This window comes from Calypte anna, chromosome 7 (genome assembly GCF_003957555.1).
Source record: "Calypte anna isolate BGI_N300 chromosome 7, bCalAnn1_v1.p, whole genome shotgun sequence".
Classification (NCBI taxonomy): domain Eukaryota; kingdom Metazoa; phylum Chordata; class Aves; order Apodiformes; family Trochilidae; genus Calypte; species Calypte anna.
Window position 1 is genome coordinate 15,018,557 of NC_044253.1, and position 21,508 is coordinate 15,040,064.

Sequence of the window (21,508 nt, forward strand, 5' to 3'; positions counted from 1 at the left end):
CTTGGATCAATAGAGACCTAAAGAGCCTATGTAGCTTACTACTAGTGTTTGATGTTCTCAGTCTAGCTGTCAGCACACATGTACCTGTCCCTGAGAAATGACAATTGGAACATAAATAATCCTGTTGTTTCTCACTATTAGATGGGAATGTGAGAATAGATGGAGTTCTTTGGAGACTACTCATGGGAGAACTGATTTTTTTGCATTTATTTATTTTTATTTTCTTCTCTGACAAGGAATTCTATCAGGGTAGAAATATTGTGTACTTTCATATGTTGGTGCTTAGAGTAAAGGTACTTGGGCTCTGGAGCTACTGGAACCTTTTACCAGCTTTTACTTGGCAGATGTTCTTTCTGTGTATTTATATGTTGAAATTTAGAATCTGTATATGTTGTTACAGATGACAGTAGTCCTACTGAGTGATGAGCTTCCCTTTTTCTCCCAGTCTTGTTTAGATGGCTGGAAACATTATTGTACCTTACTTGTTTATCAGGAAGGGACAAGGCTGTGCCTGTGAGGCTAAGCAGTTGTATTGGCTTTGCATGCACAGTTGCTTGCTCATCCACACATGGAAAAATGAGAATGTACCTTTTGAGGCTGTTGATTACTTTTTGTGTCAAAGTTCTGCCTTGCCACAGCAGTAGAAATGAAACCTGTGTAGGGGTGATGTCTCAGGTTGGAGGTTATTATCCACCTGGTGAGCCTGATCAGCAGAACAGTTGGATCCTAATTAGATTTCTTTCTTTCCTTATTGTTTTCATTAACCCCTTATTTAGGGAAGTGGCACTGTATAGGCCTCCTGGGTTTGCTGCATTTAAGGGACACACTGGGACAAATGAGTATCGGTGCTGGAAATAATGTTCCTCTTTCCCTCTCCAGCCCCCTCTGCTTGCTTGGTTGCAGTCATTTGAGATTCATGGCTTCAAGTTTTGATTTTTGTTCCATTTGCTTGCAGCTGCAGGGGTGAGTGGAGGAAACCTGCTACTCTCCATGGTGTCTCTTCATTTAGAATTAGATGTGACTGTCCCAGTGTTTCAGATATCCTCCAAGATGATAGGCTTGTAATATTAGATACTGGGAGTTTGTTCTATAGCCTGCCACTATTGGACTCTGGATCAGAACTGTCCTCCCTTTCATGCTTGTTTTGTTTCAGGATGAATCTCATTACCTCAAGAACATAAAAACTGCAAGATGCCGAGCTGCCATGCCTCTTCTCAAGGTGTGTATGCTGGGTGCCAAGCCTTCAGCAGCTAAGGTCAGGTTTCTAACTCAATGTTGCTCCATTTACCAGGTTTAGGAGCAAGCAGCTGAATTCTGTTGTGCAAGTGGAAATCCAGATAACGCTGCAGATCCAAGAGCAAAATTATTTATCTGGCTTAGCCACTTGTTTCCATGCAAATATTAGATGGTGAGACCTAACAAGGGAACTCCAGAAGCTCCCTTGATGTAATTGTACTGCCATGGATGAGTTTCATGGTAATGGGAAAAAAGTCATGTCAAAACTTAATGTATTCAGGAAGAGTAGAAAGAATATAGTAGTGTCATTGCAGCTTGTTTAATGAAAATAATTATTATCAGTTACTTCTTGGCACACAAATACCTGCTGTATATCAAAACAGCATTACCTAGGTCCATTCCTTGGCTTTGGTTTTGGATTCTACCATGTTAATGCAAACTTCCAATGTATATGTGTGGCTGGGGTTCAGGAGCATTCCTCCTGGTTAAATGTACAGAACTAGTAGGAAATGGCAGAATGTTAGGTTACCAAGGCAAGAGGCCCACAGAAACGTAAATTTAAATGTATGTCTGTTGTCCTGGGATCAAAGAATCAAACTCCCTGGTAGTTTACAGCAGATTAAAGTTATGAGTAGTTTCAGGGCATTGTCAAGTCTGTATGTTAGAACAAGGTAAATATGGTTTCCTGTTCAGAAAGTGGGTATAAAAAGATTTGATCTGTGATGGCTTTATAGGAACTACCATATGGAAGATTCTTAATGGCAAGCTGAAGGTGGTTGCTTTTGGATAACTTTATTGTTGTCTTTAAAGGCTTGGCTCTTCTCATGCCTTTCAAATCACTTCAGGCTTTTAATGTTTGGAAACTTAAACAGGAGGTCCAGTTTCATGAGCAGTTTGAAGTACAACAATAAGGGGGGATATCTGAAAACAGTGGAAAACAACAAATTTATCCCATTGCAGAATACTTGAAAAGCAGTCTAATTCTTTCCTAGTTGGAGCATCAGCTTGTCAAAAGTATTTGCAGGCTGCAAGATATGAGAGTGAAATATGGTAGCTGTTAAGTGGAGGTTAATTGCCTGTATGAGCTTAACAAGAATTTACAGTTTTACTCTGTCACATCACTGGTTCTAAAGATTTGAAAACTGGTGCTTCTGAAACTTAAGTTTGTCTTTTGAAAGCATTAAGAGTTTCATGTTCATAGCAGGCATTATCTCACCTGCAAACAGCATACAGTACCAGATGTTTTGTGTTAGATATTTCAGATAAATTTTATTCTTCTCCTTGCAATCTATAACTTCTAAAGCAAGTATTTGCTTTAATAGCCACTCTTCTGCCCTTTTTGCTTTCCATCGGAGCCATTTTGCTCTAAAAATAGCCCCTTTGGCAGCTTTTTCTTGAACTACTTGTGAGTGATGCTGTTCACTACTGACATCACAGCAATGCTTTCATATTTGGCAGAACTGCCAAAATATGAGTTTTCAGCACTTGAATACTGGATGTAACCACTGCACTCTATCATCGTTATCGTAAATACTCAGTGGGGTAAAAATGGGAGTATTTTACATGATTATTTGAGACTATTGAATAAGAGGCATAGATAAATACGCTGCGGAAGATAATATTATGCTCTTGCCTGCTTTATGTTAAAAGAATTAAAGCAGTACTGGGGCTCTTAGAGACAAAATAAATCTATCAGTGGGTAAGTCCTTGATAGATACACTGCTTTTAGCAGTGTACCTCAGTCCCTCCCTTCAGGTCGCAGTGTAAAGCCATGGCAGTGCTGTAACCAGGGCTCCTGGAGCCTTCATGTGCCTTGTGCTAGCTTTTAAGCATTACCACTTCCACTGTTCCACTTCCATTACTACTTTAAAATTTCTGAAATTGCTATAGTTGCTTGTATTTCCTACAAGGTTCTCAACATCCTGAAGCATGAAAGCTTAGCCTTGAACTTACTTTTGGGGACAGAAGAGAAAGAAAAACACATCACAAATGTGATCCTTTGTCCCTTAGGTGCTACAAAGATTTACAACTCCATAATGACACTGGACAGATCCAAATTTAAATGTTTGAGCTTGAAATGTTTCTGTCACTTCCATCCTTACGTCATGTTTTCTTTTTATCTTGATAGAACCTGACCTGTGACTTCTCCATTTTAATAGCAAGAAAAATACAAAAATTGTTACGTGTGTTAAGACAGAACTGCATAATATCGGATTAAATAAATACATTCCTAATAACCATTACTTTGGATACTATTTTTTAATCTGCCTTGTTAGACAAGAAAGCTGAATCTCCACCTCTGAAATATTTAAACCAGTTGCAGCATTTAGAGCCTCATCGTAGGTGTAGTATCTGACATTGACCAGTTTTCAAAATAAAGTGGTATTTTACTACCACTACTACTCAGTAATAATTCATCTTTTCCTGCTCTCTTGCATATATTGCAGAGCAGCAGCTGTGGTATGGAATTATCAGGCAGAACTGTGTATTAAGCATGTAGCCTAAGTTTGTCAGTTGGGAACTTCTAGAGATTTTTTAATATTAAAAAAAACACACAAACTCTGTGTGTGCATTGTTCATTTGTGTGTGGTATTTGTTGTCTTTTGTGACATACTTAGACACTGCCCTGACAGAGATCTAGGAACATTTTGCTTGTGACAGTGCAAAGTGGGACCAGAAAGACTTTTTGCTGACTTTTATAATGGCTGGATATATGGGATGACAATGTTTGCTGCTTCAGAGTAGCTATTTAGAAGTGTTGTGCCCAATTTATTGTTGGGACAAAACTCTGAGAGGAACTTACATTATCTCACTGTTTATGTAATTGTAAGCTAAAATTGTAGCAGCAAAATTTTAAGGCCAAATTTCTTATTCCCTTCACATTCCCAGCGGATGTGTAAACTTGTGGGTGTGCAGATCTGTACATGGGGGAGAATGCCACCTGGTTCCATGCAGGTGTATGAAGCAGAGTTTGTACACAGTCTTTATGCATCCCAGCAAAATTATGGAGGCAGATGGATTAAAAGAACAACGGTTCTTTGGTTTGGCATGTGGTAAAATTCCTGCTTTTGCACTGGCCAGTCTGTGCCAGCATCTGTGTGAGATCTGCCCCACACCTTCAGCATCTCTCACGATACTCTAGAGGGTTAGAAGTTCCTGTGTTCAAAGTGGTCCTTTTGTTTCCACACTCATCAGAATGTGAATAGCCTCATGCTGTTGGGCTTTGGTTGAGCCACTATTTTCAGGCCTGTTGCTTGTTCTAATCCAGAGCTGTGTCAATCAGTAATAAGACCTACTTGCCACTTTGCTGTTTTTGTTTAGTCTTGTGATGGGGACTAAGTTTTCCTGGGCATACTGACAATACTGGTTGTTCCCTTTGCCTGTGCCCTGCATCTGCCGCCTGCAGAGGCAGAAAGTGTCATGGTATTACACCCTTTGTAGCAATTTTGGCTTTTTCCTTTCAGGATTAGACTGGCTCAGAGACATGAACGTTGGAGAGGGAGTATACATGCTGCCGGTATCCATAAAATGGCAAAGCCCCAGGAGTGTAGATGAAGAAGAAACAAAAAACCAGAAGTTTTTCACTCATCTGTGGTAGGATCTCTTGGGGACTGGAGTGAAGGAGATTCTGTATTCTTTGGCCAGCCAAAGTGCTGCATGGTCTTTCTTCTTCTGTAGTTGCATGGAGTATTGCAAGGCAGTGGAAAGTGGGGAAGGTGCCAATGGAACATGGATGAGTTTTTTTGGAAGCATGTTAGTAACTTCTTAGTGAAGAACTGGGTTAGAAACAGAAAAATAGAAAGTAGTATCTAATCAGAGATTCTAGTGGCATAAAATAGTCTTATTCTTGTTGTGGTCTTTATGGGCTTTGCTGCCCAACATTTGGGTAATGTTACTAATGTGATTGTTCCTATTGAGCTGCTGTTCAGGTTAACAGCATCATGCACATCCTGATGTTTGCAGGATTAAAGGTCTTTGTTTCTTTTAGGGAAGTCCAAATACATTGTGTGGCTGGAATCTAATACTCTTTCTGCTTGTTTTAATCAAGAGATGCTTAAAAATAATAGAGGGAAACAGGTCAGTGCTGATGGCAAAAGGTGAGGAGGGAACACAAAAATCTCCCTTTCCAGTGGGAATTAAATACTAGATATCTTTAGGCATTACAAATCCATATGGTTTGGGTAAATAAGCCTTTTTTTGCTGTCACCTGCTGAGAGAAGGAACTTAATCTTAAAATTGGAGAAGTTGTGAGTATTCAAGGCTGCATCTTCAAATCTGCTCTTACCTTCCAATTTCCCTTCCTTCTCAAAATAAAGAGGCAGTGTAATTTGCTTCAGTGATGGCTGATCATTGCTATTTCAACACACTCCCTGTCTGGATGCCATTTAAGAACAGGGAAAGGAATCTACGTTTCTTGGAAAAAACACTGTATGATCATCTTATGAAATGAAAAGCCCTGTTTTACCCAAGTACAGAAACAGACTCCTCAAAACATCTGCAGCCCTTTCCCTTTATCTAATTTTTTATCTTATCAGATTATTGCTATATGATGGGCACTCTCAGATTTTTAGATTTCACAGGATAAGGTATTTTTATTTTAAGCAGTTCAAAGTGACAGTGTAAGCAAAAACTAGGGACACAAATAATTGTATAGCAAGAACCAGCCACACTTATTTAAATAAGTCAGTTATGGCTTATTTAAATAAGTTAGCTATGGCAGAGCTCATGCTGTGAAATTCATTTAATATAGAGACAGTCATTGTATGTTAATGAGGGTCTTTGCATGTTCAATTAATTCTGTGTGGCATAGCCCCTCTCCTCACCTACTCTCTTTCAAATCAATCGTGTTGCATTTTGACCTCTAAACCATTTTATGCCATTTCATAAAATATTCTTTGACTTTCAAAAGAGACTTTTGTATGTGTTGTCATAGCTGTGGAATTAATTATTGCTGGTGTAATGTGTGTGCAAGGGTCCTGCTGCAAAGCCACAGTTGTCTTACATTACTCAGTAAATGTGGGCTACAGAGCATGTCTCTACTAGTCGAGTCATTGTCAAAGTTCTCTTAAGGAACTGCACAAGAAAGTAGCTGGAGAACAGTCACAAGGAGATATAAGTGAGAACTGCACCTGGGAAAGACTAAATTTCATGCCTACATGTAGATGTTCTATGTGGAAATATGTATCAGCTCATTACAGATCTGGTAAAACATCCTTTCAGGTGTTCCATTTTATTCTTACAGCCCTCAGAAAAAAGAGGATAAGCTCTCAGTCTTGACAGCACAGAGGGTTCAGCAGGAAACAAGAACTAAGCAGAGACTTCTGTGCAGGAGCAAATCTCTATTGGCATCTACTCAAAATGTGTTGCCATTAGAAAGAGATGTGAAGCAAAGCCATTTTCCTCATCCAGGATTTAAGTAAGCCTTCAGCACTTGGAAACTTGTCTTTCCTAGGATTTTTTTTTTTCTTCTTTTTTTCTCTTGGGCTCCCTCTGTCTTTGGTTCTCAAACTGAAAGGAGTCCTTGGGATAGTAAGTTAGACCACCAATGTTCTACACAATTTTCTGGAATAAATTTCTTTGAGCTCTTCACAGCTTTTGTGGATTTAGTTCTTTGTTGTTAGTTTTGTTGGGGTTTTGTTATTGTTGTTGTTCTTGGTTTTTTATTTCTCAAGTAATTTAAAATTATTACTTTGTAGAATATGTATCACAGGGTAAGAGATTTCAGTGGTTAAATACCCTATCTGTTCAAAATTAAATTGTGCACAGTACCAGCTGGAAAAGTTTAGAATTCAAATAATCTGTAATTTTGAATTCTTTCTTTTGATTTCTATTTAGGGATTGGGGAAAGAGCTCAAATGTTCTGACTCCTGGGGAATCAGCATTGTCTTGTGTAGCTCCTGGGATGCACCCTCTATAGAGGAGGACCCTGGAGAATGGCATAAAACTTTTCAACACAGTTGGATCTGTGTTTTATTTAATGTGTCCTTGGTTTGTTTTCAGTGAAATTTTCTTGGTTTAGCTTGATCCAGTTATTTTAAATGAATTGCTGGTAATTCCATGACCTCCATGTTATCTTTTCATAGCAGTGGCCTTCTGTTAGTGCAGGAGGAAAAGGTTTCATTTGGAGGTTTCTTGCACATGTAGGACTGCCCTGTGCATTTCAGCAGATTTCTCAGGGTGGTGTCAGTGAGTTCCTTAAAGGTTTCTGCAGGGTATCAAATATTGTCAAGTCTCTACTCAGTTTTCTTCTGCTGTTACCTGAAATCTAAAAACTGACCTAATTTCTGCTTTGTACCCTTGTTTCCTTGTGGGATCTGGTATCTTTTCTTCTGAGTAGGATAGGCACCACTGTCTTCTGTGAACTAAATCACCTTCTGGCACGTCCAAAGGTTTGACATCTCCTTTTATTTAGTTCAATAATATCCTTCTTTTTTTAAATGCTTATGGTGGTGATTGCATTTCCTTCTGATCTGTTTAATAGAGACTTGAGAGAGAAGGTAAGTCCCACCTTGATTACAACCTGTACATAAATATCTGATAAAGAGGCCTGAAATTAATTTCCGGTAGCTGATCTGTGAACTCTTTTTTTCCACCAGATTTGGCTGGCGAGTGGATGAATTATAGCTGAATAGATTTGGGTGACTGGTAGATCACAGTGAAATGATAAAAGAATTTCATTTTCCTTTTCATTTAAATGTGAATGAGCTGTTGGTACAGATGTCACTCAAGAATCTTTTTGTTATTTTAATGAACCTGCATTAAACCATCCAGGAAATTATAAGGTATTTGTAATTCAACTACTATATATGAATTTGCAGCAGTAGAAACTCATAGCTCTCATCTAATAATAGAATTAGATCACAATGGAGGTATGAGGGTAGAATTGCATCTTGGAGGCTTCTATGGCTGCACTGTAATTTTTTCCTGACTTTTTGGGAGCATCAACTTTACATAGAGGTTTCCTACCCTACCCCTTCCTGCCTTCTCTACAACACGTTTTACAGGTTTTTACAAATTGTACATGATTTGTGTTTATTAACTCTTGTTCTGCCATCCAGCCAGCTGTGCCTAGACTTACCAGGGCTGTCAAGTGGGCATCTTCGGTCCTGCTGTCCTCTGGTTTTTGGTCAGACCAAACTGCTAAGCCATGACATAGCTTCACCTTTCTCTCCTGGATAGTAGAATTTAAAACAAAACAAATCAACTTTCACCCTAAAAAGACAAAAATCCTGAGGAAGACAGTCTGTTTGACTTGCTGTGGCAGGTTTGTTACAAAAAAATTTATTTTGGTGGTGAGGATGTACCTGAGAGGGTGTGTCATTTTCCTATGACATCTGATGCCAAATGCAATGTTGAGCCAGGCATATTAATGTGTCTAGTGGGTAAATGCCAGTTCAGAAAGTAGCGTCATAAAAATTTGTCCCCTTCCCTTACAACATGTGGCTGATGAATAAGAAACAACATTATTTGCCCTGCTTCATAATAATTTTAAGCACTGTCCTTGAGCATGTTCATATACTGAAGGCTGAAAGGATCTTTGAAAGATGAAGTACTCTGCCATCTTGGGTGCTTGCCCAGTGGCTCTAGGATTTTCTTTCAGGACTGAGGATGACTTTTTAGCAGACTGCTTATATTGTAAGCAGTATAATAACAATGCTCCATTTTGCTTTCCCAGGCTGCCAGGAGGGTGATCTTGCTTTCAGGAACCCCTGCCATGTCACGTCCTGCAGAGCTCTACACGCAGATCGCGGCTGTCCAGCCAACCTTCTTCCCACAGTTCCACTCCTTTGGGCTGCGCTACTGTGATGCCAGGAAGGTACTTCGGGGGGGGGGGGGAGGCTGCAGACAGGGACTGCACACTTGACCAAGATGTGGGGCTTTTTCTTTCCTTTCTTCTGTCTCATACTGCATCTTTTTTGAGAAACTTTCACTCCAGAGTAACGTTTTCGAAGCTCTCAACCTGAGAAACTTTAGGTGCTGCAGTGGGGGATGTGGAGTTAGTAATGCTTTTTGCTAAATGATGCTAATGTTAAATCTGCTCCAAAGGCCACCAAAGTAAAAAGCTTTAATAAATAAATAAATGGCCATAGCTGGGGAAAGGAGTATATTCTAATAAGATTTTGCCCCCAGACCATTTTAAATGGGCAGAGTTCACTGTGGGGCTAGTTTCTAGTCTGATTTAGTGACTGTTTAAAGAAATAAGGTCTCTGTTGCTTGTGATTTTTGGATTTTATACCTCCAGGTAAGTAAAAAATTAAGATTTATAGGTCATTTTTATATTCCACCATGCTTTAATTCAGAAAATGTATGTGATCCTTAGCATATATTGACAATAAGTTAACGTCTCTTGTCTCTGCCATCTGCTTAGCAATAGTTTCAGCAGAGTCATTGAGTCCAACCGCTGCAAGATCTAGGCTTTGCAGGAAGCCAGCATTTGCAGCTATGGTGGCTAGTGTCTGTTTTTTGCCCTCAATATTGGCAATTCAAATGTGCTTTGATTTGACATCTCTAGGGCTGCTGTGTGTGTTGGAATGCACAATGCTGAGAGAAGAACTTTTGTTGCTGCCTGTTGTACAAGGAGGATCATAGGATCTTCTGTGTTGGTTGCACAGATGCAAAAAGGAGAACCCTGAGTTCTGATTTGGTATGAGAGCTCTCTAATTTAGCTTGCCCTCCAGTTCCTCCAGGACAAGCATTTAGCAGTTAACGTGTTACAGAATGGCTTGGCAGCGTGAGCGTGGACCTAGAATAAGTGCATGAATTTGCTTGCTCTTCTTGAGCATTCCATTTCACTTCTTGTGCCTCATTTTCTCTAAGAATGGCAGCAGAGTGGTTGAAAACAACATCAAATGACCATTTCAGTGCTCAGAAATACTTGCAAAGGAATTGAACATCATCAGTATATCCATAAAAATAGTTATAGCTATTTGTAGAGCTTTTTTCTCTTTTTAGGTAGCTACATATGCCAGGTTGCCATCATGAAGATTTATACTGCAGTCTTGTATAAAGCTTTCAAGTTTCCTTTTTCGTAGATCTGAATGTCCACTTTTACTTTCATAGCTGCTGTAGTGTTCTGTGTATGTCCAAATGTGCAGGATAGATGAGTAATTCGTTGGGCTTTGGTATTTGTATGCTGATGCCATTGATTAGAGCAAGGCCATTAAGCATGCAGAATCATAGAAGTTGAGTTCTGGAAGATGACAGCATTCATGTTAGCAAAACTCTGCTTTTCTGACAGAGGATAAACTTGCTGTTCCTCCATCCATAGGAGGAATCATACGGAGTGAGAGTCACATCTGCTGAGCTTTATTATCTTTGTTGAAAGATTCCTGTCTGAGCACTGTCCAGAAAGCTTCCCAGAGGGAAATGAAGAGATGCAGTTTAATCTTGTTGGTTTTCTGCAGTAAAAAGGAAAGTTGAATTGCAGTGTGTGAGTCTAAATAGGTTTGGAGTTTCATAAACCCTTTGAGAGTAAAGTTCTGCATGACTAGCTGTTGCCTCAATTACCAGGCATATGGACCTCAGGTAAGATGTTGAATTGGATAAAAGAAATAAAATTGTTTTGCATGATTCAGGTTCTAACAGTGTATTCTGAGTAAATGAGTTTTCACCCTACAGTGAAACTCAGCATGGAGGTTACAGTCTGTATCAGCTCTCTTTTAAAACCTCTGCAGGGTTTCCAGTAAGATTTTGTTGCTGTTTGCCCTTTCTCTACTAGACAGTTGAACATTACTGGTCTTCTCAGTGCTCTCCGGTGACATTTTGCTACAGTGAATGTCATAAATGTGAACCTAGGAAGAATTTGGTTATTTAAAGAAGTAGGGCTGCTGGAAATTAAGAGATGTGGATAGTATTGGAGGAAAAATGAGACTGATGACTATTGGGTTGCCATAGGTCCACTCAGCTGTAAGTAAATTAAAAGGTATTTAGATGATTGTAGCTGTTCCGTCATGACTGTAGTATGTCCCTCTTGTTCCTTTTTGCATCTTTAACCTCAGATTGTGTTAGGAGTTATATCCTCTCTTAAGAGCTGTTGTGATACTTATGCTGTCATTAGTTAAATAGATTCTTTCTGTCCTGAAAGGGGCAGCATTGTAAGTGGGGGAATGTAATTGCAGAGAACCAGAGAGCTGTTGCAAGGCTTTTGGAGGTCTGTCAGGATGAAAGGTGCTATGTAAAAATGTTTTTGGTATTAATAATAAATCTGTTTGCATTATAAGATGAAAGAAAAATTGATAAACCTGAACTATTCAACTTAAAACTAAAATCTGACAACTTTCTGCTTGCAGGTAATAAATTTTGTGACAGAAAATTGCAAGTATCTGGCAGATATGATTAGAAAAGGTATAAAATAAAAGTTTGTAATTTTCTAATTTAGCCTTGCATCATCTCTTAAAAATGCAGCAAGTGAAATGTCACTTGCTTATTTACAAAATACCTCAAGACAATTTCTCAAAATACATGCTGTGAATTCATTTTTCAAACAGGGTGATGTTGGCAAATATTAAATAATTTCTATCTGAGCACATGCTCTGAATTTGTAAGAGTTTGGCAGCTTCTGCTAAGACTGTAATAAGTTTACTGACTCATGTAAGATGCTGTAACACTTTGGTAAGAAAATCACAGTTGGATGCATTTGTTCTGGAATGTTATGGATCAAAGCCAGATGTGTATTTTGGCAAAATAAATATCCCTCTTTTTTTCTCTCCCATAATAGCATATACTAAACTATATTTTAATAATTCTGAAAATATCTTCTTTTTATCAGTAGCTTGGTATAGAACAGAAGTAGCATGTTTCCTGGTTGGCAGATTGTCTTGGCAACAGTCACCATAAAAGAAATATGGTAATCCGGACATTCTGCCTGTATATGCTTTTTAATATGACAATAGATAATACATTGGCTATGTGCCTTGTTCTTTCAGTTTTGATGATTTTAGTCTTCTGAAATAGAGTTGTGCTACATGGACACAAAACGTATGTATCGCTTGTTATGGAAGTTGAAAGTGAAAAAAGAGGGGCTGCATAGTAGAAGGAAGCAGCCTGAGGAGAGCTTTCAGGCCCTTTAGCAGGTCTTGCTCGGCAGCCTCATGAGTGTTGACCCCTGCTACTTTGCTACCAGTGCACTGAGCAGTGTGGGCAGGGGGCTTAGGAGGCTGGGAGCAACACCAGGTAGGTCTGAGTGTGTTCTGCACATCTGTTCTGCTACATCCACAAAGCCTGAAGAAATTCAGAAAGGGTGCACAAAGACTGGGGCTCAGTGCTTCCAGCTTTCATCCAGCATACCTGAAACTAATAAACCCAGCTAGATGTGAGCCAGCTTTTCACAGACCTGAGGTATGCATCTGCATTGCATTCCTGGTTTCAGGGAGGCAGAGGCAGAAATACCCATGGTGGCTTTTTGAGGGCTTGCTTAGATTTGGGTGGACCTACTGCCTCTAGCTGTGCACTACTGTGCTGGTGACAGAGCCAAAGTTTTAACTCTACAGGATCCAAACTGGCTCTGTATCTAGGTTTTGAATTGCTTCCTGCTTTAATGAACGAATTATGAATAATCAGACAGTGCTGTAACTATGTGGGCACAGATTAATTCAAATGAATCTTAAGTCCTGTAATGGTGCAACACAGCATATTAGCATCAGTGCAACGTAGCAATAGAACTGCAGATTGTCCTGTTATGCCTCAACCCAAAGTAGGAATGCTCACTTGGAAATATCAGAGAGGTCTTAATTGCTTATAAGCTCTTTGATCCCTCCTCTTCCTGTCTTGCAGTATGTTCTCATTCCTGTCCTGTCAAAGCACCATTCCTTAGTAATGTTACTAACCTCATGGCTGGAATGATTTTTTTTTTCTTATGCACTCTACAGGGGGGTGGAAGGTGCAATGAATACTTTGGAGCTTTTTTTGTATTTTACTTTCAGTTATGTGTAGCAGAAGGTTTCTCTATGAAGGTTTTTAGCTTAAGCATGTTTGTCCTCTTTTTCAGGAGAAAAGCATCTCATCCTTTCAGTCAGCATAAAAAAAATTATTGGTCTCCTGTTCAAAAGAAAGTTGTTTAAAGATGTTTCTTTTGGGGAATGTACCAACTTTGCTGCAGCCTTTGTCAGCTTACTTGTTCTTTCCTGGAGAACAAATGATAGGCTGTGGAGTTACAAGTAGAAGTGATGAGCTCAGCTAACTGAGCATAGGTATAGTGTGCACACAGGATCTTGGAGGATAGAGCAGGTTCAGAGGTGAGTGCTTTAAGAAGAAATGAAGGGTTTGCTCAGGGGAGTCTTGAAGTGATGGTACTTTGAAGATACAATACTTGGAGTCATGTATTTTGGGCCACAATTTATTTATGATTTAGTTGAGACTGTGACAAACATAGTAATGGCAGAAACAGAATGTGTCAGGAAGCAGACCACGAGACAGTCACAGTGGAAAACAGGCAATTTTGACCTAGCATTTTACTGGGCATATCAGAGAAGCATAAAGTCTCTGTGAAAGTGTTTGGGTTAAGCATGCTTGTCCTTATGCTGTTAAGAGAAGACTTTTGTGTGTCTTTCTACTTAAAGCTGAGGTAAATATGTGTGTGCCGAACTGCAGTGAGTTCTGTCAGGTTGCCCAAAGCTGCAAATGGAGAGCAGAAATGCCTTTGCTGTGTGAGGATGACAAGTCCTGTGGTAGGGATCCCTACTGTTCCATGTAGTGCTCTTCCCTACACCTCTGTGCCACTTGTAGGTAGGAAAAAGAAAAATCTATAAATACACTTCTCATGTTGGATAGATTCCTTTTTACACTTGTCTCTTACTGCCATTTTTGTCAAATCTCTTTTCCTAATGGCCTTGTCCAGTTTCCCTCTAAGTTTATTCTACTCTTGGATTTCCTACAGACCAGAAGTGTCACTCTCTTGTTTGACACTGATAACTGCTTTGATCTTTTGCAGATGCCATGGGGTTGGGACTACTCAGGATCATCCAATTTAATTGAGCTGAAAATTTTGCTGGAAGAGTCAATCATGATCCGACGTCTGAAATCAGATGTGCTTTCCCAGCTTCCAGCAAAGCAACGCAAAATGGTTGTGGTGGCTCCTGAAGGCATTAGTGCAAAGACCAAAGCTGCCTTGGCAGCTGAAGCAAAGAAGATGGCCAAAGGTTATGGAAGTGTAAGTCAAACACTGTTTTTGTTGTGAGCCACTGGTGTTTCAGGTACCTTTATTTAAAAACATCAGTGGAAAAACAGTTCCCTGAGTTCAAGGAAAGGTCAGAGCCACACTTCATGTGAAGGCATAGTGGAGGGCTGTAGTGAAATGAGGCAACCAGGTGCCACTGATTACCAGGTAGTGGGCATGAGCTTGTGTTAAGCCCACCTGTGCCTGATTAAGGCAGGGCCCCAACTGCGCATGAGCAGGACTGGGGGGCCAATAAAAGGTGAAGCTTGAAGCACAGGCTCAGCTCACTCCAGAGCAAGCCAGCAGAGAGGTCAGTTGCTTCTGGAGCAGTAGCACCGAGCCAGGCTAACCAGTCCTGTGGCAGCAGACTCAGGGCCCTTTTTCGTGCAGTTCTGCTGGAAAACCTGTTGGACTTTGAATCTCTGGGTCCTAAAAGAGGTTCGTCTTGCTACATTCTGTCTTGCCTTGTAATGCCATTAAGCCTTGTTGAGCTGTGTTTTGAACACAGCAGTAGACAAAAAATGCGAACTGTGTATTTTTGCTTTTTTCATTGTTTTTCTTGTATGGATGGAAAATGCATGTTCTAAGCTTTTAAGTTGCCAGTACAGTTCTGTAAGGACTTAAGAGTTTTCCTGTGACTATTTTAGCTGGAAAATGCTTTCTCAACTAAAACTACCTTCGTTATATGGTTGTCATCCAACTTGTAGGACTTAGACAGTAGAGAGGTGTCAGAATTAGGAGTGTGAGTATCTGTTATGCCCAGAGGCAAGTAGGAGACTTCCCCCTCCCATCTCCTTTTGTTGTGCATTATAGGGTTTTTTTTTTCTAGCAAACTGTTTATTGTCAGCCTCAGACACCTTGATCTGTAAGCAAGAATGAGAAAAAGATATTTCCGAGATTCACACTTACTTATCTTTTCTCTGCAGAAGCAACAGGAGAAGGAAGCTCTGCTCCTCTTCTACAACCGAACAGCAGAAGCTAAAATTCATTCAGTTGTGTAAGCTGCATGTCATTGCTTCATTCTTGCCTAGTAAAATGTGATTTTTTTCCACTGAGAATGGGTAAATGGTGCCTTAGAGGTAACAGTGCAGGGACATGAAGCATAGCCTCAAGCCAGCTTAGAAAAAAATTATTTTAATTACAATACAGTAACATTTGCTTCTGAGTTCTTAGGCTGAGTAAGCCTTCTGATTTCAGTCCAGATATGGATCTGAACTGTCATTTGAACCATCTAAAATTACTCGGTGTTTGGGACTTGTATCACGTTCCCTGGTATGGACCTTATTTCAATTTAAGGTTGGGGGGGAGTAGTGAAACTAAAAGCAGCAACAAAATTCAAGAAAAAAAAATGCTGCAGTCCTGCTGCAGCAGGAACCCTGAGCCAAAAGGCTTACGAGATGAGCCAAGTTCTAGTTGTAGCATGCTTTAATGATGTCACAGCCCCTATTGAAGTTCTTGACTCTTCCACAGAGCTCACATGGGACCTCAGTAGCGAAAGTTTTCTATCACAGGTGTGCTTTTAACTCGGTCTTCCCTAGGAATAACTTTCTTCTGTGGCTTTCCATGTCCTTTCATCCTTGACCTCTTGCTGGGATTGCTAATAACACAGAAAGAGTTTACTTTTCCACAGCCTTCTGAATGTAAGGACCAGCTGATGTGTGCTGTGTGATTTCATAGTCTCAGACCTTGCTGCAGAATCTGCCTGTTTGGTACAGGACTGCACTTCAGAGTCCCAGCGCTCGTGGAAGAGTTTTCTTTTTATGTTGGCGAACAGTTAGAAGACATTCTTCCTTTTATGTTCAGTTGCAAGTGTGAACTGAATATAAAACCATGAAATACTGTTTACTTGACTCTCTGGTAGGAGCTAGTCCATTTTTTTTCACTGCAGTTGAGTAGCATTTAAAATACCACTTATTAAAAGCTGCTAATGTACAGTACCATCTAGTTAACGGTACTGTTCTTTGATCATCAGCACCTCCCGTGTCTCACCCTTGATGACAGTGTCTTCCATTGCTTTGACTGAAATATTTAGATTGTTAAGCTATAGTAAATGGTCAATGTGAACCCTTTAAAGAAAAGCTACTTTTAGGATAACCCGATGCAAGTGTTTAGAGACATTTTCTTCTAAAATAAAACCAATTCTAACTTTACATAGAAGGAATAGCTATATACAGATTAGCCTACTGTATTGTGATTGTGCAAAAGTTAGAAATACAGTAAGGTGAATGAAATTGTCAAGTAGGTGTAGATGATGTCCACTTGATTAGACTGGGATGTTATATTTGATTGATGCAAAAATAAATGTAGGCAGCTGTCCAGCTACAGCAAAGAAGAATTAATTTCCTGCAATGTCTTTTAATCTTTAGGAGGCTTGATTTGCTACTTGCATTTTACTGACAATTATTTATGCTAGCCTATTTCCTAGTTTCTGTTTAGAGATGAGCAGTATCTTTGAAATTTGTTGTGAGCAAGCCTGTATTCTATCAACACATAACTTAAGAGTTGTGGGGGTTTTTTTCCTCTTTCATGTAGAGAATACATCCTGGAATTACTGGAAAGTGGGAATGATAAATTCCTGGTGTTTGCTCATCACAAGATAGTGCTGGATGCAATAGTTGCAGAGCTGGACAAGAAAGTAAGTAATTGACTGAGTTGTCTTAACTGTATCACTGTTGCAGCTTCAAAGCTGTTTAAGAGCTCCCCAGAGTTATGGCTGGTCAGAGAGTTTATGGAAGTTAGTGGCAGAGAATTTCTACTTGTGCTTCTGAACGTGTCCTTCACTGAGGGAGCTGAACTGTCAGGGTGAATGCTGCACAGATGCACTTTGTGTTAGCTTTTTTACTATTTTATGTTCTTTAATCTTTATCATCTGCCCTTGAGCTTGTGAATTTGTAGAGGAGTGGTACTCAGTGTGGCCATCTCTGCTTTGTTCTTCAGGCCTTTCTTGGAGAGGGAGAATGTAACTAGTCCAGCTATGTCTGCCTTCCTTTGTCTCTGATGCTTTCACATCTTTGAACAGGGAAACTGTGTAATGCAACATGATAGAACCTCTAATAATTCTTCTGACTTCAGAAGTGTTTGGCTAATCATTCACAAAAGACTTCCATGAAGAGTTCTGGGTCATGCTGAGGAGCAGTGCCAAGGATGGTTTAAGTTAATATTCCAAACTATAAACCACAGCAGTAGTGATATTTTGCTGCCTCTGTGGCAGCCTCTTCCTTTAGAGCAAGGAGCTTGGACACTGCAGAGTTACGGCCCTGCATCACCCAGGTTTGTTGTGGTTCTCCTGAGCCTACCACAGAGCAACTGAGATGTGTTGGGTCCCATCTTTTCCCATCTCAATTAGGGGAAGACTTAAGGAGGCTGAGGTTGTATCAGCTGTAATGTCAGCACACAGGTATTGTTCAGCTTCATATTAAGCCAGTTGCTTTTGCACTGTGCCTGAGTTGCCAGCTTGTTGCTGTCTTTCCTGTTGCTCTGGCCTGATGAGACAGCAACAGACATTTGAGCAAGTCATGCATTGTAAACAAAGAGGGGGTACCCTGTATGCTGAGCTACTCTGCCTCTGTCTTAGATATGAGGACAGGTCTTAAAAATACACCTGTTGCCTTTTTACTTTCATGGTTCTTCCAGGGGCAAGGGAAACAGAATCCATTACAACAGGGAGGATATGAGAATGGGAACACAAGGCCTCTGAAAAGTATGTTCTACCTTTTCACAGCACGTTGAATACATTCGCATTGATGGGGCCACACCTTCAGCAGAGCGGCAGTCTCTGTGCCAGAAGTTCCAGTTCTCAGAGAAGCAGGTTGTGGCTGTCCTGTCCCTCACTGCTGCAAACATGGGCCTGACATTGTCTGCTGCAGACCTGGTGGTATTTGCAGAGCTCTTCTGGAATCCAGGGGTATGTGTCCTGGAGGGAACGGGGGTCCTGGAGAGCAGAAATGTTGGTGCTTGGGAGAAGATGTAATGGTCAGGACACTTTCTGTAGAACTTTTATTACCTTCTCTGATGGCTGCTTGTCTGTGCATCCTGAGGTGCCTGGGCTTGAACCAGTGGGGATGGTTACACGGCTTGCTGGCCGAAGAAGATGGTGTGAAAGGGAAACGTGTTCCTATTTCTTAACTTGGCAGAGCTCTCAACAGCTTACCCAGCCAAGAGCTGAAATGTCATCACTGTCATCAGTGCTGACCCTTCAGCTCTGAAAAGTGCTCAGTGGCTTTTGGGAACTTGGTGCACCAGATTACATCTGGGCTTAGTCTGTGTTTGAGGAAGATGTTAAAAGGAGAAATAGTCACTAAGTACAAGAGCAGTCTCTCTGTTCTCTGGTTCTTATGCTTTTTCTTAGATGTTGCAACTCTCACTTCTTCTTTGTCATGTTTTTACATAAAGATTTTGATCCAAGCAGAAGATCGGGCACATCGAATTGGACAGACCAGCTCTGTTAATGTTCACTACCTGGTGGCCAGAGGCACAGCAGATGACTACTTATGGTATGAAGTGAGAAAGACACTTTGGCTCTCCTGTCACCTGTTTTTACTGTTTGTCACATATGTGATCCTAGGTGCTTAATGTTAATGCTGATTTCCACAGCTTGCAAGGGGAGAAGCAGTAGCTGCCAACTGGGCTGCTGTGAGCTGATGACACAGCCTGGCCACAGTGGACCATAACTAAGTGGATGAGAAGCAGGAGGAATAAAAGTAGTTATCTGACAAAGAGAGGGCTGTTGAGAGAAATTCTGGGAGAGCTGATGCATCTAAAAACTTCACAGCCTCTATATAAGGAGAAGGAATTGCGTTAGATACAGCCCAGAGCATTCATGTGCTGGGGTAAGGTAAAGTGCTTAAGTATGTTCAAGCAAAGTCAACAAATACTGGAGATGGTTCAATGTATTGTGGGCCAGGTCTGAGGAGCAGTCTGGCTGCTGAGTGGATAGTTGTGGTCTGAGGTTTTTTGGTTCCAGTGAGAGCTGTCATGGACACTGGTCCTCAAAGCTGGAGAATCTGACATCCAGGGGAAGGCAGGGTCTGAGGAATCCTTAGTGCTGCAAGGGAACTGACCTGCAAATGATGAGTAGAAATTATCCACCAGCTGGTTAATTGAAAGTCCTAAATTACATCTTTATTACCTCGTTTAAAGGAACGAATGAACTAAGTGAACTTGTGCACTTCCCAGAATATCATGATGGCAAATAATTATAACCCTACAATGCAGGGATCTAGAAACGTGATGCATCACCCACGTTTCATGGGAAGTTAATGACAGTAATTCTGCCTTTATTTGTGAAATGCTGTCCATGCAGTCATTAATGCTTAATGGGAAGGAAATATGGCTCTTCAGAGGACAGTGGCATCATTTTTAAAGGCAAGAAAAAGAACAAGGAGAAAAGGCTATTTGGAAAGTGCATTTAATTTTGCTGTGGCCTTTGGGTTCTTTCAAAGTGTCCATGCTGCAGGTGCAGTTGGGACCTTTAGGACCAGTGATGGATTCTTCCTTCTGCATTGGGAGGTACCCTAGAAATGCTGTTTTATTAATGGGAATTACTATTGCCTGCCCTGAAGACTGAATGCAGGGGCTGTTGGGCCTCTCTAGCAGCATCTTGTTCTGACTTCATACCTTTGGTGCAGCTTCAGTCATAGAATCATAGAATTGGCTGGGTTGGAAAGGACCTCAGAGATCGAGTCAGTGGTTTCCCTGTTGGATACGTGCATTCTCAAAATACAGCCTGAAATCCTCTTTTTGTTATGTAAATTGGATTAATACTTATTTAAATTGGATTGACTGATATTGGTAAGAGGTTGGAGTAGTTAACTTTTAAAGGCCCCTTCCAATCCAAACCATTCTGTGATATCTCAAGACAGCATATAGTCATCATAAACAAAAGCAGGACAGGTTAAGGAACTAACAAGCTTTGGTAGAAAAGCCATCTTTATACCTGTTGTATTTTTTTTTCATTTATGCACAGTAAATGTCACAGTGTCCTTGCATATTTTCTTCCTTTCAGTATTATCTGTTTATCTCTCCTAGGCCAATGATTCAAGAGAAAATTAAAGTACTGGGGGAAGCTGGTCTTTCTGAAACCAATTTCTCTGATACAGCTGAATCTACTAATTACTTCCCTAAGGTAATTGACTTGAAAGAATATTGATGGTCCCTAGGAGAGGCTGAATGGGCTTTGGTTTGTGTACATTTAGATTGGCAGGTGATGGCTGAGCTGAGTTTATGCCTGTTCTGCATTTAATGCCAAGATTCTCCAACTCCTCCCAAGATCCACACCTTGGCTTGGTCTCTTGACAGAGAGTTCCCAAACCTGCTACATGCAAGGAGACATGTTAACCTCCAGAGCATGTGTGTGTATATATATATATGTATGTACGGATGGGATATTATAGGAGGTACACACACATGTACATTGTCCTGGGGAGTGCCCTCTGACTGTGTGTTTTTATATGGCAATGTGTATGCACATTCTGTCTGTTCTGATTTCTCAGGCAGATCCAAAGCAGAAGACCATCTATGACCTTTTCCAGAGGACCTTCTCTGAGAAAGAAGGTGACAGTGATGAAGCTTTGCTTTTGGAGGCGGTTGATGCTTGCAGTGAGTTTGATTCTGGCAGTGCCTTGCAAGACACAGAAGGAGAGATGTGTTCAGGGAGCCCTCCCAAAAAGCGGCGTAATGAGGAGTTTTTAACAGTGTAATGGTGGCAGCAAAAGGCAGCTAAGAGATTGGTTTTTTTATTAAACAAGAGAAAACAAAAGCAATCAAGTATTCTTTCTTGAGTTTGCAAAAATAAAAGGCTTCCAGTTTTCTGTATCTCTAGTGTACTTCATCTCAAAGAACAAGAGGGCAGTCGGTTGGTGTGGAAGATGAGCAGCACACACCTGGTAGCCTGCAGGTTTTGCAGTCCTGGTTTTGCTGATGACTTGAGTGTCCGTGGGCAAGTAGCATACTGCTTTGTTTCAGCATGTCAGCTTCCACAGTTGTTTTGTTTAAAAAGCAGATAATGGCTGTCTGTCCACAAGGCTGAACTGTAGTGAAATCTTAACTTCTCAGCAGCTGCAGAGCACTTAACAATCAGTTTTCCATCTCCAAGAATTTTGTCTCTATTTATAGGAGTCA

General features: G+C 40.5%; 1 protein-coding gene across 1 annotated transcript in view; it reads left to right on the forward strand.

Moving 5' to 3' along the window:
• SMARCAL1 (SWI/SNF related, matrix associated, actin dependent regulator of chromatin, subfamily a like 1) overlaps window positions 1-21,193 on the forward strand; it is a 36,911-nt gene extending 15,718 nt beyond the window's left edge. Inside the window, exons 9-17 of the mRNA XM_008496990.2 lie at window positions 1,154-1,219; window positions 8,912-9,052; window positions 14,165-14,383; window positions 15,316-15,386; window positions 16,922-17,024; window positions 18,111-18,293; window positions 18,782-18,882; window positions 20,417-20,513; window positions 20,881-21,193. Coding sequence (XP_008495212.1) covers window positions 1,154-1,219; window positions 8,912-9,052; window positions 14,165-14,383; window positions 15,316-15,386; window positions 16,922-17,024; window positions 18,111-18,293; window positions 18,782-18,882; window positions 20,417-20,513; window positions 20,881-21,087 — 1,188 coding nt within the window. The 3' untranslated portion in view covers window positions 21,088-21,193. The remainder of the gene's footprint in view (window positions 1-1,153; window positions 1,220-8,911; window positions 9,053-14,164; window positions 14,384-15,315; window positions 15,387-16,921; window positions 17,025-18,110; window positions 18,294-18,781; window positions 18,883-20,416; window positions 20,514-20,880) is intronic.
• The last annotated feature ends 315 nt before the right edge of the window (window positions 21,194-21,508 follow it).